Source organism: Carassius gibelio, chromosome B16 (assembly GCF_023724105.1).
Source record: "Carassius gibelio isolate Cgi1373 ecotype wild population from Czech Republic chromosome B16, carGib1.2-hapl.c, whole genome shotgun sequence".
Lineage (NCBI taxonomy): Eukaryota > Metazoa > Chordata > Actinopteri > Cypriniformes > Cyprinidae > Carassius > Carassius gibelio.
In genome coordinates this window covers 17557031-17576440 of record NC_068411.1, presented here as the reverse complement: position 1 = coordinate 17576440, position 19410 = coordinate 17557031, and the positions used below count along the sequence as shown (strand labels likewise).

The following is a 19410-nucleotide window of genomic DNA, read 5'->3' as shown; positions in this document are numbered from 1 at the left end:
ACCTGTAGTGAGTTTTTGCTTATGTGCAATTCCATTATAGGCTGTTAAAGTGGTAAGCCTGTAATGGAGAGGTTTCGAAACAATTTTAGAGTAAGAGACAGATATTTCCATTTATTACATGGCAGTCTGGAATTGTTCATTCTGATGAGTCAATTGCAGCATTGGGATGGCACAATTAAGGGACGTTCACTTGCAGAATGCAAGCTTCTAGAGGGCGCATAATTCTGAAGGAATTAATTTAGGCAAATGGGTGCAGAGCCAGTGGTGGTTTTGTCGGAAACATCAATGTCTTAAATTTTATGCGAGCAGCTATTGGTAGCCAGTGCAAATGGATAAACAGAGGAGTGACGTGTATTATTTTTGGCTCATTAAAAATTAATCTTGCTGCCGCGTTCTGGATTTATTGTAAAAGTTTGATAGAACTGGCTGGAAGACCTGCCAAGAGAGCACTGCAATAGTCCAGCCTGGACAGAACAAGAGCTTGAACAAGGAGTTGTGCAGCATGTTCCGAAAAAAAGGGCCTGATATATTTATATTTATACTTATATTTCTAAGTATACACCAAAACCTGTTGTAGTTCTACAGTGTGTTTCTTGCAGCATGCTGTGCTCTATTTTTCATGTATTCAAATTAAAATGTTAACTCATACTCATATTTTGTGTCAGTTTATATATTTATTTAGTAAGGTGTTATCTAATTGACAACATTATGAACTGTCAGACAGTCATTAATTCTCTGATCTTCAAAAGAAACACTCCAGGCAAAATCTCAGAATTCTGTTTCCACTCCACACCGTTCACATGCCCTCTTGTTAATATTTAGCATAATTAAGATCAGTTCACAACAAACTGAATTGCCTGCCAAAATGAATGTTTTTAACCGTAAGGACCCTTCTGTTTTAGCGTCCTCTGCACTACGTAGGTGACCCTTTGTTTTAACCAATCAAAGCTCAGCGTAGACAGGAAGACAGAAAGTACAGTAGAAAGATGAGGAAAGATGTGAATCTATGCAGTAATTGCACAGGAGAGAAGAAGTGGAATCGGTAAAGTTCAAATGCGCTGCGATAAGGGGGATAAGATGGATTAGCCGTCCATGAGCTGCATCGATCCTTCTGTCATACTCTCTGACTTGTTTACACACTCGATACCTTGAGTTACAGAGCTAGAGACGTGCCTGTAAGACTGTGACTTGTTACCCTCCACTTACTCATGGTCATTCAAGCATTATAAAGCTAATCCACCCTAATAGGGAAAAGAGAGAGAGAGAGAGTGAAACAGAGGGTGTAGTAGTGAAGGAGAGCAAGCAAAATAGAGGGATAAAATGGAAGAGTGGTTTCAAACTAGAGGCTTAGCGCTGTGTTTTTGCTTTGAGACCCTGATAACCTGTACAGACAGTCCCGGGTGATGATGGCATGTCATGTTTTGTCCCGCCAGTCTAAACCCAGCCATAATCATACATAAATCCCCTCCAAACACTGAAATACACTGATAAAAAAAATCACTCGGGAAAGGAGAATGGCAAGGACACTAGTAATAAAGTGCAATGGTACTGTATTACCATGTTGTTGTTGTTTTTTTATTATTAGTGGCACCATACCAATACTAATTCCATAGTACTCTTTAAGTACGTTATACATTATATTATTTTTAGTATAAGCCCATTATATCGGCTGATTCGACAATCATGTTATTTACTGAAAAGTTAAGTAAATTATAAATCTTTACTCTAGCCTATTTATTTTTTTAAATATGGTGTTTACAATAAAAAATATTTTTCTTTTATGTTTATGCTGGAGTTTTAAGTGACCCAATGCAGTACCAAACCTGTTTCTCATATTTTATTTTATTTACAAGTATAAACATGTTAAATTTTCAATGTCGGGTGAAAATATTCATTGAACTATCCTAAATGCATTATTAAATGGTTAATTGTTTTTTCTTTGCATATATATTTTTTCTTGCTACAAAATTTCAGATCTAAAACCGGGCATCAAAACATTGTAATGTAAAACAAAAACATTTGATAGTATTTGTAATCTATATTCCAAAAATCATACATTTTCACCTTCAAATATTGTCCATATCAGAAAAGTGGCGATAAAAATAATAATAATAAAAAAACTATTATGATTCTGATGTGGTCCCCAATATATTGTGCGTTCCTACTAAAGTCTCTTAGTCTCACCCTCTGATAGTATCTTTGTACCATGATACCACCACAGTATGCTTTTTTTTTTGCAAAGGGACTAGAAAACTTCTTCAGACCCGCTACAGAAGAGTGAGAGAAAACAGTGGACAGGAAACATGAAAGGGAAGGTAGAAAGTGTGTGTGCAATGTGTGTGATTCTGACCTTTAGCCCTCAGTCTGCTGTTAGCACTGTCGACATTGTAAACAAACTCACTTTATACCGGAGACAGGTTTAGAGGGGGAAAAAAATCAAATAAGAAGGAGAGGCAGAAGCAGCAGGAAGAAAAGAAAATCTGGAGGGAGAGACGTGAGGCAGAGGAAAAGTGAAGAGAGAGAGATTGAAGGGAAGGGGAAGGGGGAGAGCAAGCAAGGCAGGTGCAGGAGTAACTGTGATAGCATTGTGCTGGAACCAGCAGGACACAAGCAATCCCTGACCTGCTCTCCTATTCCTCTCGCTCTGTCCTTCACCCTCTGTCCCCCTTATCAGCCCCTTCGTCCTCCCTTCTTCCACTCCAACACTTTAAACTCACCCTCAGATTCTGCTTTACTTCATCAGAGCTGAGATTTACACAGCTCAGTGCGTTTTACTATCTGTTCTTCACACACACACACAGACTGCGGTCACTGCAGCAGCGGGCCTCCGGTAAGTGGCCCTCATGAGATCACCCTGGTGTTTTCACGGGCCTGGTTCGACAAGACGACTCTTATTCTGCTTCACCATGGAGACGTGCAATGTTCCGATAACACTCTCCCTTAATCCTATTGGATTAACACCATATCATTTGATTAAATTTTCGCTCATGGCTGAAGCTGTTAATATACGCATTGCAGATGTAATTATGCATAGTCATTCGACGTTTATCTTTCGGGCCACAACAGATGCTCATTTTTTATATGCTTCCCTCATTTCCTTCTCTTCCCATTCTAACCAACCTGGAAACGGGAAAGGAAAACTACACCATCTTAACTATATGCTGGTTGACAGGGAAGCAGGCCCGGGGATGTACAGTCAAACATCAGCAGCCTCAGGGATTGGAGTCACTCGCCCTATCTCCCTCCCTCTGCTCCTCTCTGCTGCCAAACCGAAGCTCATTAGAGGAAAAGGGATTCCTGGCTAAATAGAAAAGGGCTCCTGCCAGACTGGGTGAAAGATGAGAGAGAGAAAAAGAGAGGAAAAGTGTGTTGGGTTGAGGACAAAATTGTTAATTAAAATGATCGGCACTTTTATTAAATTAGGATATTTCTTTGTGGTATGGGTGGAGGGTAGGGGCAGGGTTATCTCAAAAAATAAAATAATAATAATAATTACATATATATATATATATATATATATATATATATATATATATATATATATATATATATATATATATATATATATATATATATATGTATGTATGTATGTATGTATGTATGTATGTGTATATATATACTGAAAATACTGTAAACCATGGTTAATGTATTCATGTTATTTATATACATTTTAATAACAATGTTTTAATAACATTGATTGGACAAATACTGCATGCAACAAGCATATAACCTGTATTCTCCATTTGGGAAATGTCATCTTCCCAGTTAACATGTTTGACATTTTGTACAGGTTTCCTCAGACATTGAAACTAAACACAGCGCACGGAAGTTTCTATGGCTGTACAGACCTCATGAATATTTAATGAGGCATTGTATCATTTATGATTGGCTGTCTAACACTCTCGCGCCGCATTCTTTCACACTGTACACTTTTGGCAGCGCAATTCAGCAGAGCTTCATACCCCAGGGTTAGAAATGCTGCCAACCCCCTTTCAAAAAGACAAATGTGAAACATTTCTGAACCCAGTGTTAAAACTGCCCTTTAACACAAGGTTATATGTATTGTGTAAAATGCTACTAAAACCAAATGTGGTATGCTGCATAATTATATCCATATCTTTAACTTTACTGAAAAATATTTCCAGGTCTAATTTAGATTTTCAGTTCTCTGATTTAAATGAAATGAGTTTCATGGGCTGAAGGGATGCAGTTCTCTTTTTTATTGAAGAATCTTCCTCAATTTACAGTAAAGCTAGTAAAATGGACTTGGACTGGTGTGTATAAATGGGGTTGGTGTGCCAGCCACCCCACTAGTCCCCCCAATAGCCCCTCCAGAAGTCACCCGCTCCATTGTCCAGTTAATAAAGCACCTGAGTGTGAGAAATGAGGAGCTTACGGAGGGAAGGAGGGTGAAAGAACGCGCAAAAGAGCAGACAAAAGGAGAAGTGTTAACTGAAGTCAGGAGACTAGAATTAAGGCTGACATAGGCAAAAAAAAAAAAAAAACTGAAGAACGTTTTTGTGTGTGGCCTGCTTGAAAGACCTTCGTTTGAGCTTGATAAGTTCATAACAAGCTGTAAGAAAACTGAGAAAGGAACTAGTAGAAAAGGACATCTTTTAATATCTCAAATGTTTCACTAAAGCATTGGGATTAAAAGAAGATCAAGGATTGTTGATAATAAAGAAAAAACAATTCTTCTTTAATTAATTATATTTTCTTTATAAAGGTATTTCTGGAGAGACAGCTGATGATGACAATGATGTCTGGAACTTCAAAGGGACGTTGAGGTGTTATGATATCATCGTTATTTTCATTCTTCAGAAATGTATTTCCTGCTAGAACAAAGCTCTGTTGATATGGTCTCATTTGAGCCAGGATAACCCCTTTTCCTTCTGGTTATCTACACCCTAAACACACCACTATGTCTGCTCAATATTTATAAATGCAACTTACTGTCATCCCTCAGAGAAAAGTAAGCTCCACAGAGGGAAGGTTGGGACAGAGAGAGAGAGAGATGGAGTGGAGAAGTGGCTCTGGATGGAGAGGAAGAGAGCAAGGGGGCAGCGCTGGCTGTCCTAACCCTTTTAGCGAGATTAACTCGAGCCGTAATGTCTCTCTCACATGGCCCTACTATTTATCTTCTGACTCAGCTCTCTCTCTCTCTCCGTTTTTCCCTTATCCTTCTATCTCAATAATGAGTTTGGCTGGTACGGAAGAGCCTGCATTGTGGATGCGGCAGCTGTAGCATTAAAACACAGCAGCAGTGTGCGGCTCTCGTACAGTAACTGTCAGTGCTTATACAACCCCTTCATCCACTCCCACCCCGCTGCTGTCAATCAACTTATTTGTTTTATTGCAGCCTGCTCCCATTTTCAGTTTTTATTCCATCTCTCTCTCTCTCAGAGCTCTCCTATTTAATTCACTTCATTTTAGATGTCCATTACTGGCTGTTCCACCATTAACTGCCATCTAGCCCGACTGATTGCGCTGCCAAACAATGCATATATCTGGCTCCTGCTTTAGACGCTCAATTTTTGCTAAAATAAATGGGGGGAGTGCAGACAAGCACTCAGTTGGAGCGTTTAGACTCCTTCCATTTAGACATCTCTGTTTCTTTCTGTATTCCCCCATTTGCATCCATTTTTCATTGGGTTTTTGCACTTTAATGTGACTGCCCATCCCCCAACGTGTACCCCATTTCCATCCCCAAATTTCATTCTCACGTTCAGCTTCACTCTGGGAACTGGAGTTGGGAATACGGGGCTGTAATTGCACCGCCTGGGGGCCGGTCAGGTGATCAGGAGAGGGAGAGTTGTCCCTCAGCATTAAATATTAACTCTTTTTTTCATCCCTGCCTCTTCGCTGACATGCCCTAATAAGAATCCCATCTCTTCATTTTTGTCAATGTCATGTGAGTTTCATTCCAGTCCCTTAGAGGCGATTTCAAATTGAGTTTCCCGAAACGAGTAATTTGAAACTTTTGAGACGGGCCGTAAGATTGCGCTCCATCCTTTCTTGTTGACCACATAACAAACTACAATCGGATTTATATGACACACGTCATATATATTGATCGAATTTGTGTCATTTCGGCAAACAGATACGCTTCTATATTTAGTTTTGTAGTGCAAGATCACATTTCTAAGATAGAGTGGGATATTTTAATCTCTTAGGCATTTGAACCTACTTATAAACTAAGTAAAAAAAGAATAAAACATAAGCTGTGTTGGCTGCAGAGACTAAATGCACCAGCCTAACTAACTAGACTATAAATTATAGATGCAGAACAGTATCGGATAGCTTTTAATATATCTTGTACATAGATTTTATGTAGGATGATGAAGTGCATGCTTAATAAACTCTCATCTTTTATTTATTCATTGTACAGATCATCCTAATGCGATCCGCACACTGCACCGTGTTATTTGTGTAAACGTAGTTTCTTTCATGTCGTGTAGTTGTGGGTGCCGGCCCTCAGATTAAATTTGTTTGACTCGTGGCGCTGTTGTCAGGACGACTGCAGCAGCGGGGTGGATTGCCAGCAGAACAAAAGAGTGAGCATGAACTGACCTTGTAGCCTACTTCACACTGTTTATCCTCAAAGATCAAGACACAGAGACTCTTTACCTATTTATAGCAAAACTACTGTTTATCATAAAACATGTCATCTAGAGAGCGTGAAAGGGCATGCAAAATATTGACTCAAATCAATATTAAATCATGTTTGTACCTTATTAGATTGCATTCTTGCTATTTTTATGAACAATTTAACAGGTATTCCAGAAGTTTCTCTTTTAATTATCATTGGATGGAATCATACTCTGAAACTAGAAATAATGTTAACAAATAGCAAAATAATTTCTCAGATGTTGTTTTAGCAAACTCTTTTTTTGATCTGGATCCATTTTATTCCATCATTAAGTTCCAGATGGATATGGGACAAGATGGAAGTCATGGAAGACATATTTATTTCATCAACGAATATTCAGTTTAAAGGTAAAATCAGTAGTTCTTTATCTAGCATTAGCATCAGTGTTCTGTTTGTACTTTATGTAAGGATACCATGGTTGAGCAACTTAGGCATAACTACTCTGAATTTTCCGGTCATCAAAAATCTCCACCTTGTGTATGCCATACTGATGTTATGCTCGGTTTTTGTTTTTGTGTGACTTTCTGTCTTCTGGCTTCAGGACTTTTCTGCTTCTTCAGCAGTTGAGTTCCTGATTCCCCCATTGTCTCTTCTGGTAAAGCACAATAATGTGTTCTGTTGTCTAATTTTTGTTCTTCCATCAGTTTTATCAGCATTTCTACAGAGACGGCAGCCAGTAGCACTGCGGGTCATGCTGTTTTAAATTTCAATTTTGCCCCTCTTAACTGTTACTGTTATGAGTACAGTCTCGTGGGTGTACAGCATCCAGATGACTTCACAAAAACTAAACTTATTTTTAAATTAGCACCCAACTACTGAATGCATTCTAGATTCAGAAACACATTGGTTAACAGAGGTAAATGTGTTGCTAAACCGCAATTCACAGCCGTTTTAACCAAGCAAAGGTGAGAAAGAGGAATGGGAGGAGTTTTGTTTACCAGAGTGAAGTGCAGAGAAGTGTGTCAGGCTAGTGAATGATGTGAAGCATCGCTGAATGTTTAACAACCAATAACATTCCTAAATCATAACAGCATGACTGTTATTATATACTCTAGTGTCGTTTGTCACAGGTCCGCGGTCCCAAAATGAAAACAGAACGGCAGGGAGAGATGCACGAGGCTGAGGAATGTAGCACTTGGTGGTAGCCAAAAGATAAATTCCCACGCTCTTTTGATGTCCTGTTTTAGTCGAAGACTCTGACCACACACACAGAGCATGAAAACCTCAGTCAGTTAAACCTAAATACTTAAGTTAAATATTCAAAGCTCAGTTTTATGCCAGTGAAAAGTGTGGTGTAACCACTTTCTGCTTGACTGAAGACATGCACTTGACTCAAACAAGAATTATCATAAGCTGAGTAAAACATATTGATCTTAGAACGGACGCTTGAAAATTAGAAGGCCCTTATTTCTGTGCAGTATAATGTCTGCGTTTGTGGTTTGTCAGTGGTTCACTGCCTTCAAGAAGTTTATGGAGAAAACAATGCTCTGAAGGCCTGATTAGGGTAACTGAAGTTCACACATTTCACAGTTTCACAGCTTCACATAGATGACTATAGGGGAAATGGAAACACTTTATTGTTTTTCTAAGTATTGTTAAGCAATGATGGATCAACCAATTGGTATAGGCTAAACAAAGCTGACCTTTTCAATTTTCCTTTTAGTGTTTTTGCTTTTAGCAATTTCCTGCAACCTTTATGTCATATTATTACTCAACCCCATTTTCACTTCTTATTCTTTAAGTGTCTGTCTGTCTGTCTGTTTCTGTGGCTGAGTGTGTAAGAGAGCCAGCAGCTGCTGTTGGTGCTCTTGCACCTGTTCTTGTCTCATCACGGCACTGATGATTGATGTCAGGCCGTACATGGGCCCATCATGCTCCTCTCCACCCTACACATCCATTAAACACACACACATGCTCACAGCCGGCCTTCTTTATCTACTGTTTGCTCATTTTGTATTTGGGAGCTTATTTGAAGATGTCAGGAAGGAAGTACTAAATTTGCCTCCTGTTCCTGTCCTGAAGTTACTTTACACCGTATATTTTTCTTGAAGTCCTTTGAGTCTGCATGCTGAATGTGATTATATAAATCGGTTTTGTTTTTATTTTAGTTAACGAAAGTAACAATATTGCAGAAAGGTAGTCTAAATCTTAAGTTCTTCTTAGTCTTATACATACAATAACCCCAAAGGACTGCAGTGGAAGTCTTGAAGTCTGCTGTCAGCATCTGCAGTAGTGAATGTCATCCAGCTGTAACTACTGATATTCCCAATTCCTTCCCACTCACTTGTCTTCCCCTGGAGGTCCTGCTTCCCTGTTGCCATAGCAATAATGTTCAGCACAACATCATCCCCAAAAATTACAGCCCTCCATAAAAATCAGCAAGGTTAACACTTTTCCTGTTTGTGTACATGTGTGTGGGTGGTTGTTTTCTCATGAATATTCATGCACGGTTTGTGTCGAAATGTACTTCTGTATTTACTTTAAATATAACCATCTGTCTGCTTGAGTTAGTAACCAGAACTCATACTCAAGGTATTTTTATTTATTTATTTTTACTTAAAGTTACAAACAGTCATTAAAATTCTGTGGGTAAAAGTATATCTGCTTTTATAAGCAATTATTAATGAAGTTTAACAAAAAAAAAAAATAATGGAAGTAAACTGAAAGTGACCAAGCAGATATAGAAAAACTGTAGCAGGGTGAAGATGCTTTGAGAGCAGTGATAGGAGGACAGATTATTAGCTTATATTTTATTTATACTGTTGTGACCAGCAGTGTTTCTGTTTATGCGACTTTTTTTCTACTATCATTAAGATCAGCCACAGGGCTCAGTTGACAGACTTTGGTTTCGTTTCCAACAACACTTGCACACAAACACTGCACAAAGGTGCTCTCAAGAGACACACTTCTCTGTCTCGTAGTTCATAACCTCTGTGTGGAGCATCCAAACATCCAGTACTATAAACTCATCCATTGTTAATTCAGTTAGTTTTTTTCACAACATAGCTTTAAGGAGTGTGAGATACTTTTTTTTCTTCTTCTATTGGCTATTTTGAAATGATGAGGGACTGGGATTTTGCAAAGCAGCTGTTACGAGCCAGACTCAAACATGCTTTGCCCGTTTGAGCAGCATTCGGAGCGCATGCGATAACCACTGCTTCTGTTGTTTGAGCACTCAAATGAATGATGATGACAGGGTGTTAATGGAAAATTTAGTTTACATTTGAAGCTGTTGGCCATGAGGGAGCGATCACCTTTCCGCCTGTCAGATCTGTGTGTGTTTGTATGTCAGTGTACAGTATGTCCGCTCAGTGGAAAGCTACTGTAAACACACCATTCATCTGTATGTGCTTGTGTGGCAACAGTCAAAATATTAAGGAAAGCAGGTTATAAAGTTGAGGGGAGGGTACATTGTTAGATTAAAAATGGCACTGACTCACTCACTGGTGATTTTATTTCTTTTCATTTTTATGATATATGGCAAAAACATAAAAGTAAGAAGATAAAAAAATAGAAAAGGCATTAAAAGTTGAAGTGGAGCGGCTGCTGGCTCTTTTTTACAGATGCGTCTGTTCTCCAACTGTGCATGTGTGTGAGGGACAGTATTCAGTTTGGGGCAGAACTTCAGGCGGATGATACATCTGCAGCTTTTGACTGTGGCAGCTCTCCGTCTTTCTGAAGTTGACTGGCCCAGTTCTGTCTGTAACTTTCTTGCCAGAAATTGGCGGTACTAAAATGATCCATCCGTCTGAAAACTGCCTTGAGTTTTCAGAATGCAGTGTGGCGACCTGATGCGCTTCATAAATACTGAATGCGTGTGTGTGTGTGCGTGTGTGTGTGTATGGTCTCCTCTCAGTGTGAGTGTCTGTCGATGTGTCTGCTGCTCACAGTGAGAACGTCTCCTGTCCATCTGTTTCATCACGCGTGCTCTCTTTCTTTCTTTAAATCCGATTATCTCACCCACTCGCTATCACTCGCACCCACCCGCACGTGCCCTTGACCGCACCCATCCAGCCCCTGCTGAGGTGGAGATTGAACAGAGGAGGCACTAATTGCCCTTTAATTGCCCCTCTGTCTGTCCAGCTGCTCCCCTCGCAGAAAAGACGAGTGGACAAGAAGTATTGTTCAGATCTAAGTAGTGAGAATAAAAAAAAAGATAGGTAGGAGTGTTAAACAGATATTATTATTTTTCCCATCAATCGCTTGCCTTCATTAAACAAAAAAAGATATTAAAAAACAAAAGACATCAAAAACATTCAGTGGGTTTCAGTTTTGTTTGGATAACAGTCACAGTTGTGTGATATTCAGGGTTATTATACTAAAGCCATAACAAATATTTTTGCTATTTATAATGAAATAAATACATTTTAAAATGCTTAAAATAATAATGATATATAAAAAACTAAACTTATTTTACATAGCAAGGTGTCAAGGCAGCATGCACTTTCATTGTAAGTGTACAAGTGTACAAGTTCATTGTACAAGTGTAGGTTGATGTGCTGAAATAAGTAACATTGAAATAAAAATTAATAAAACTAAATAGGCATTTTAAAAAAAATGAGTAAAAAAGTACTAAAACTTTCAAATTAAAATATAAAAATAAAAAACTAATTCAAAATATTCTGCGACTTGCTCTGAGGTGATGTCATCTGGCTGTTTTCCCTTTCATGTGGACATTCATAGAGCCTCCCCCCAAAACAAAAACCTCTATTTCAGAAGTGTTAATGAGATAATGACTAAAATGTTATTATTTCTTATATAATGCTATTAATTATATAATTCACTGTATGTTTTACTAAATTTCAATCTATGCTGAAAATGTAATTTTAAAATAAAAAAACAAACACCCGCTCACCCCCACTGAAAGGCTTGGAAGAGCAAGGACAGTTTTTAATATAACTCCGACTGGATTATTCTGAAAGAGGAAAGTCACATACACCAAGGATGCTTTGAAGGGGAGTAAAAGATGGACAAATTTTCATTCTCGGGTGAACTAACACTTAAAATGAAGTTTGAATGAAGGTATCATTCAATCCATACATTTTTGTAAGATAAATATCTTCTGCGTCCCACAGTCAGCAAATGTTAGGAAATCTGGATATTTATCTTACAAAAAACATAAAAACATTTTTTACATTTCTTTTCACTGCTTCTTCTGTTTTTTAAACTGGTTTTAACCCCTCAGACAGCCTGTACTGTGTAACACATTACAGTGGTCACAAGCTTTCGGTTTGATTTCTGTGGGAGTCATGAGAATCTTTTAGCGGGTGAGTTTGTGTGTGTTGTCTATCAGCCAGAGGTATCTAGAGATAAAGGAGGATCCTAGAAGAGATTATTGTCTGTCTACTCATGTGATCTTTCTAAACAAGTCAACTCAATGCTCATGTTACACATATGCACAAAAGGACTCTTAATCTGGGTTTCATTACACAACAAAAAGTAGTCTGAGATTGGAAGTTTTTTGAAAAACATAAATAACTTACAGTATAACTTAGTTTGGTGGGTAGCTTTAATATTTCATTATTTATTGGCACTAAAAACATTTATGTTTTAAAAGTGTTTTAACAGCAGATTTTTCTTCTTTTGAACTTCTTTTGAATATCTTTACGTGACATATATTGCATTTAACACACACACACACACACACACAATCTTGATGAAGATATAAAAGATGCATTCAATTCTGTTAAATATTCATGATGTTTCTAAATTTGTTTCTTTCAAAATCATTGAAAATATATTGAAATATAAGATATATCACCCAGCCCCATGTGGACTCCCTAACATGCTCCTACTACTCAGTTTCACGAGAGCAAAGGGTTATCAACAGTCTTTTTTCTTTCTCTCTTGCACCTGGTTCTGTGCAGCTGGGCTTCATGTTTGGAGGCAGCGGGAACACAATGGCTGTTTCAGACTCACAGCATGTGGATCATTTCTCACTGCGTGTGACTCCGAGGCTGCCGCAGTAAAAAGCCGTCTGGCAAATTATTATGAGTGTTGTTCACTGCCACCTTTCCAGCCCTCGATCCTTCCCGTCAAATCCAAGTCCAATTGTCAAGTAAAATAGCCATCATTGCTATCACACATGTAATTTTTTGTCTCTTTTCCCTTTTCTTTACAGTATGTCTGGCTTCAGTCACGGTCAAGGTGACTCCAGAGGTGGAAGTGATTAAAGGAGAGACTGTCAAACTTCCTTGCAGCTACACCTCCTCTGCACCGGCCTCTGCTGTTGTGGTCCAGTGGTTGATTGTAAGTACACAAGTGACTTTATATTTATACAACTTTTTTGTTTTGCATTTCTTCATGTAAAATGCTATAATACACTGATGTAATATGTGTTTCCATCATCCCCAGGAGGATTCAGGTGCAAGAAAACAAATTGCTTTCAAGTCTCCACAAGGTATTGGTGTTGATCCAGGCACAACAATGACAGATCGTCTAACCATGGAAAACGACCTGTCCCTCACCATCTCTCCAGTCATGGTGGAAGATGAGCGAACCTACATCTGCCAAGTGTCTGCCGGAGCTGTAGGGTTCTCTGAAGATAAGACCCAGGTCAAGGTTTTCTGTAAGTCTGACTGAAAATGATTGCATAACGTATTTATTCCCTTTATATTAGCAGAGCTTTTGTCCACTCCTCTATGATTTCCATAAACTAAATGAGACATGTGGCCAGCCACTTTTACCCCTATTCATTAGTCTTGGGTGTTGTTTATGAGTTTGCCCCGGGTCAATTATGGCTGTACAGATTGCATTTGACATTATTGATTAATAGAGTGATTGCACTTGTCATGTTTGATGGATGTCATTTTATAAGGTTATGAGAGCCATAGAGCTCCATGTGCATTAAGCATTAAACTAATGACCAATGACCTGAGAGCAGAGCTCCCTGTCCTTGCCTAACTGACCCCAAATCAGAGGCAAAGCCTTGGGAGTATGATCTTACACTGAGAAAACATTTAAGGGAGGAACATTTAATCAGTGATGGGGTGAGGTGTGTTTTCTAAAGAGGCTACATGCTTGTGTATTGCTTTTCTTGCACTGAAATTAAGTTCCAGCACAGGAGTAAGATGTAAACCGTCAAGCTGGAAATTCTAAACATGTTCCTAAAATAGATGTCAGACATAAACTGACATTTTCTTTCTTTCTTCAGAACTATAACTGGACATTTGCAAGAAAACTGTAAAATTCAGCGTAAAAACTATTTCCCAACCAGTATTTTGTTTTACAGTAAAAATATTAAAACATTTGTCAGCACATGTTTTTTAAAGACATACTTTTATTCAGCAAGGATGCTTAAAAGTGACAAAGCCGTATAATGTTACAAACGATTTGTTCTGTTTCAAATAATTGCTCTTTATTTGAGCTTTCCATTTTATTTCTATGAACGAAGAATCATATTATGAAGTTTTCCACAAAAATATTTAGCAGCATGACTGTTTTGAAAATAATGAAAGATAATAATGGGAAATGTTTTTATAACTATATAAGAATTATTTCTTGCCATAACAGAAAAAAAATACAGAGAACATGTATTTTAAAATTTAATAATATTATATGATATGTTATAATATGAATATTATATTTAAAAAAAATCTTTTTTTGATCAAATAAATGCAACCTCGTGTGTGCATATGTCAATTATTGAAAATCACCTTTCTAGAAATAAAATGTTATTTATTTCATAGAAGGTGAGATAGAAAGGTGGTGCAACATTATGCATATTAAATATTATAGACCTTAGTCAGGGTACTTGGTGCATTTATATCATGATTTGTAGAATATTAAATTTATCACAGTTTATAGATTTATTTTAAATGACTCTGCTTGTCTCTAATTGGCCTGCATTATGATGTATTGAACTTTCAGCCCCCTGCTCTGCAATTCATTATTTCTGTAGAGACCCTCCCCCAGCTGTGTGTGATGGGGTCACTGATGGGGACACTTTATGAAAAACTAGACAACTGTTTGTGTGTAGGAGGGCGTAGGCTGCGTGGGATAGTGCGCGCAGACCAGAGAAAACAGCAGAACAGACTCTTTGTTCATTTGCCACCCCAGACTGCACGGAGCGAGAGAGGCAGTAATGGCTGTAATAATTGTGAATGAGAGCAGGGGGACTGGAAAACAATGACATCTCCTCCCAGGAGACCAATGCCGCTGCCTGCTTCATGGCTAATGGCTGCACCAGAGGGACATGTCCTTATGTAGAGAGAGAAAGAGACATCCATCTTTGTGCAAACTCACACATGTTCTCTCCTTCTTTTAAAGTGTCTTTCAAACACATTTTGAGAAAGATTAAGACATGAGAGAATGCTTTGGTTCAGAAAGATCATGCGGCACGAAGAGAGACTAAACTATGTGCTCTTGTAAGAATGGCATGACTGCTAATTTTATTAAAAATGATTCAGTTTATTTTTATACCAGATGACAGCTGGGAGCAGTGATATGGTGACCTTGTGTGTGATTTGTTTGGGTGGGGGAGAGCTTGTGGCTCAATTTGAAAAAGGAATTAGAAGTGCCAGAAGGTTAATGCATGGCTTTTTTATATATTTAACAAATTTTTCATGCATCCATTTGGAACATTTGGGGGAAAATTCTCTAAACAAGTTTTTGCACAGACTATTTCTGTTGTAACCAATCACAGCTTTTGACCCAAAAGCAGAACACAGATAAAAAATGATGCAAATAAAAGTCAAGCAACACGATCCATCTCTCATTTGCTGTTAAAGATTGTTGGCTTAGGTGAGCTGAAAAACCAAACAGGCCAGAGATATGTTGGTAGAGCAGAGAGAGTAGTCCGTTGATCAGACGTGGCAGGCAGAATTCAGGATGAACACAAGTGAGGTCTAAAACACAGGAGAAACAGAATTAGAACTCTAAAAGTCTGAACACTGGGAGGCCTTAGCACAGTATACCACACGGACAGACTGAATGATCTGGCCGAATGATGGAAGACCCAGGTTTTAAGTTGATTGACAGCAAGTGATTCACATTCAGTAGTCACGCACAGAGAGGAATGGATAGCCCCGCCCCCAGATACACCAACTCACAGACATGCAAGCACAGACACGCAAAAAGGAAAAACACTGCTGGCCAAAAATCCAAAACCCTGACAATTTCAGTGCAAAACCCTGATGTTTATTCACTAACTAGCTGCAATCCGGTTTTAGCTGCAGAAGAGCTTTTCAGCACAAACACACCTTTGCATGCAAATTAGGCTCATTATATTGTGCCTTATTCACGAAATTCAGCACCATTTGCCTGGCGCATTTAATGTTATGCTATTACCGCCCACAGACAGCAGGTGGTAAACTGGATTTTATTTCAAATAACTTTCTGAGTCTTTCTCTTGATCGTGGCAGCAGTTATTTACAATCATTTAGCTAGGCATCCTGGGCATACATTCAGTGTATTTTATGCAAATTATTTAAAAGATCATGTTATTGGCTTTCATGATTCTTTCAGTGACTTTTAGTGTGTTTGTATCTATATGACCAGTTGTTTAAGGAACCATATTTCTGACTTGATTTAAGTAATTAATGCACTTTTCTTTTCCTATCCCAGTTGCTCCGGAGAAGCCAACGATCACAGGAAATAATCAGGCTATTACTGTCACTCCCGAAACTGGCTCCTCCTCGGAGGTGAGTCTCGCATATATTCATAGCTGTATATGATAGCTGCGAGCCTTTAAATGTAAATTCATTTTGTGCAAGGTTACAGTGACTTAATTTAGTAAAAATATCTGAAATTGTGTAACAATATCCAGCGTGTGTGGTATGTTTTTTAGGTGGGCAAGTGCATCAGTAGGAATGCTCACCCTCAGCCTCGTATTATTTGGTTTAAAGATGCCACTCCTCTGCCTGAAGTAAAGGACCTGAAGGAAAGTAAGTGCAGAATTAGAAAAGTGCACTCTTTTCTGTGGGATTTAGTGTATATATATCAGGGTATCTGCAGGATTTAATCTCAAATGTAAGATTTTTTTAAGACCCGAACAAATTAAATGAATCCCTTTTGAGCAGGGTAGGGCAATGGTAACATATTAAACTATAAAACTGACTGTAAAAAGCGTGATTTACTGTTAAGATACAGTTTTTCACAAAAACAATTTTTTAAATAAAATTAACTCAAGTGAAAGGTATCAATTATTATATTAATTTAAACATTTATTATCAATAAATTATTATACTAATTAAATAACATACAAATACATTTAATTTTCTTAATTATTTATACTTTTTTATTGCATTGTCCTTTTGTTTATTCACCAACCTACTTTTACAACGCTGCATGTTTACTGCGATTCCTATATAACAAAAACAAAAACAAAGCAAAAATCTAACATAAAAAGCTTAGGAATTAAAACCATTTTAACACACGGTCCCCCTATTTTCAGGGGCTCAAATGAAATTGGACAAATGAATATAATCATAAATAAAATGTTCATTTTTTATATTTTGTTAAGAATCGTTTGGACCTCATGGACCTCAACTAAGACGGGGTTTGTTTGTGTGTCTTTCTGCCTTTAGTTTTGTTTTCAGCAAGTGAAATGCATGCTCAGTCGAGTTGAGATCAGGAGGTTGACTTGGCCATTGCAGATTAATCATATTTTTTACTTTCAAAAACTCCAGGGTTGCTTTTGCTGTTTGTTTTGGGTCATTGACCATTTGTACTATAAAGCGCTGTCCAATCAACTTTGCTTGATTTTACAGAATTTAATTGCATTTAATTGAATCAAAATGGACAAATATTTACATATAACCAAAAAATCTGCTTCATATAAACACTGTTGTTTATATTAATCTTTCTATTAATCAAGGAATCATAATAAATGGATTACAGATTCAACAAAAATATGAAATATGAAATATCATGTGACACAGACAAATGGAGTCATTTATTTTGCAATCACAGGAACAAATTATATTTTAAAATATATGAAAATAGAAAAAATTTTCTTTGTAATATTTCACAATATTATTTTTTGTGTGTTTAAATAATCTAAAATATATTTTATACTTCCCAATACAATACCCAAAAGTCCCCTAAAATACTGAGATGTATTCAGTACATTTAAGAATATATACATACATATGCATTTTTTTAAATTTATATTTAGTATTAATTAGCGCGGTAGCATTTCCCTACTCTTCACATACCTGCAGACATCTTACAGGGAAGTTAATCCTGTCCCTCTCTCTTTCTCAGAAACATATATGATACCTAGTGTGGTGAAGGAAGCTTCAGGCCTGTACACCATGACCAGCACGCTGTTCATGCAGCCGGTTAAAGCTGATGCTAAATCTGTCTTCCACTGCACGGTGGAGTACAGCATGCCAAACAACCAGATCAAACAGGAGAGCTCCGAAAAGTTCAGCCTCTCGCTGCTCTGTGAGTCCGACGTGCACACATTCACAATGTGTCAACTGTATGCTCATTTACCTCAAACCCCTCATCCTGTGCTCTCCTCCAATCAGATTCAACAGAAACCGTGTTCTTCAAACTGAAGAATCAGGGGCCAGTCAAAGAGGGGGATGATGTGCTGATGGAGTGTGAGACTGACGGAAACCCTCAGCCAGAGTTTGAATTTTATAAAGGGGTGAGAGAGCATTCATGCCAAATCACAACCAAATGATCTAGCTGACGATATTATTCTCACTCATGTATGTACATACTCACTCATAAGGACAAACAACTGGGAGGATTGAAAGGAACGCTAACAGTGAAGAATGTCACTCGAATGGATGCTGGAATCTATAAGTGTGAAGCTCTGGATTTTGATGCTGAAGAGGGTGTTGAGCTTACCAAAACTCTTAGCTTAAATGTTCACTGTAAGTATCAGTTCTAGACACTATAATAAATACAATGGATGAGTTGCTAAATAAAACAGAAATTATCCTTTCTTAACCTCTGCCCTCCTTCATTACCAGTGCTAATTTAGACAGGCTTTACAGACCATCTCACTGGAATTAAAAATAGACTTCAATGAATTATGTGATTAAATACTGTGGCGAATGAAAATATTTAAAATATATAATATATAACAATATATATATATATATATATATATATATATATATATATATATATATATATATATATATATATATATATATATATATATATATATAATATATATATTATTTGTGTATTGTTAAGATACTATTATATTTGATAATATTTTAAATTAGAATTTATTTTGATAGTTTTAGATCTAATTTAAATTTTAGTTAATTTAATTTGATGTGCTTTAGACTTTTTTCTATTTAGCTTTAATTAATTTTTTTGTTTCAGTTTACATTTTGGTAATTTTAACATAAACCTTTCTCAGGTGGTGTTGAGCTTACCAAAATATATATATTCAATCAGTTTTAGTAAACTATACCACCACTGCTTCTCAACATCAACTTAAAAGACCTCTGAGCTACATTCATTCTTTTGTCCCTCCGTCAGATCTTGACCCCGTGGCAGTGACTCCAGAAGGCCCATTGGTTGCTGCTAAAGGAGATGCTGTGGAGCTTCAGTGTAAGACCAAGTCCTCTGATGAATACACCCTGCAGTGGAAAAAGGCATGTATCGAATTTCAACAAGCCCTCATCCCTGTGCCAGTTTTTCCTCACTTATTTTTCTTTACTCTGATCCATCTTTCACTCATGTATTTGTTTTTCTCTGAATAATGTTCTATTGCTCTTATGGTTCTACGCTGTGTCCACCATTGGAGGTTTCAGTTTTCTGTGTTTTTATTTATTTGTTGTCATTTTGGC

General features: G+C 37.5%; 1 protein-coding gene across 2 annotated transcripts in view; it reads left to right on the top strand.

Annotated features, from left to right (window-relative positions):
- Positions 1 to 19410, top strand: part of bcam (basal cell adhesion molecule (Lutheran blood group)) — a 47459-nt gene that overhangs the window by 20501 nt on the left and 7548 nt on the right. For both annotated transcript variants that reach the window (XM_052578708.1, XM_052578707.1), the window contains exons 2-9: positions 12771 to 12898; positions 13004 to 13217; positions 16214 to 16290; positions 16437 to 16533; positions 17855 to 18037; positions 18124 to 18245; positions 18333 to 18477; positions 19100 to 19215. In XM_052578708.1, coding sequence (XP_052434668.1) covers positions 12771 to 12898; positions 13004 to 13217; positions 16214 to 16290; positions 16437 to 16533; positions 17855 to 18037; positions 18124 to 18245; positions 18333 to 18477; positions 19100 to 19215 — 1082 coding nt within the window. The remainder of the gene's footprint in view (positions 1 to 12770; positions 12899 to 13003; positions 13218 to 16213; positions 16291 to 16436; positions 16534 to 17854; positions 18038 to 18123; positions 18246 to 18332; positions 18478 to 19099; positions 19216 to 19410) is intronic.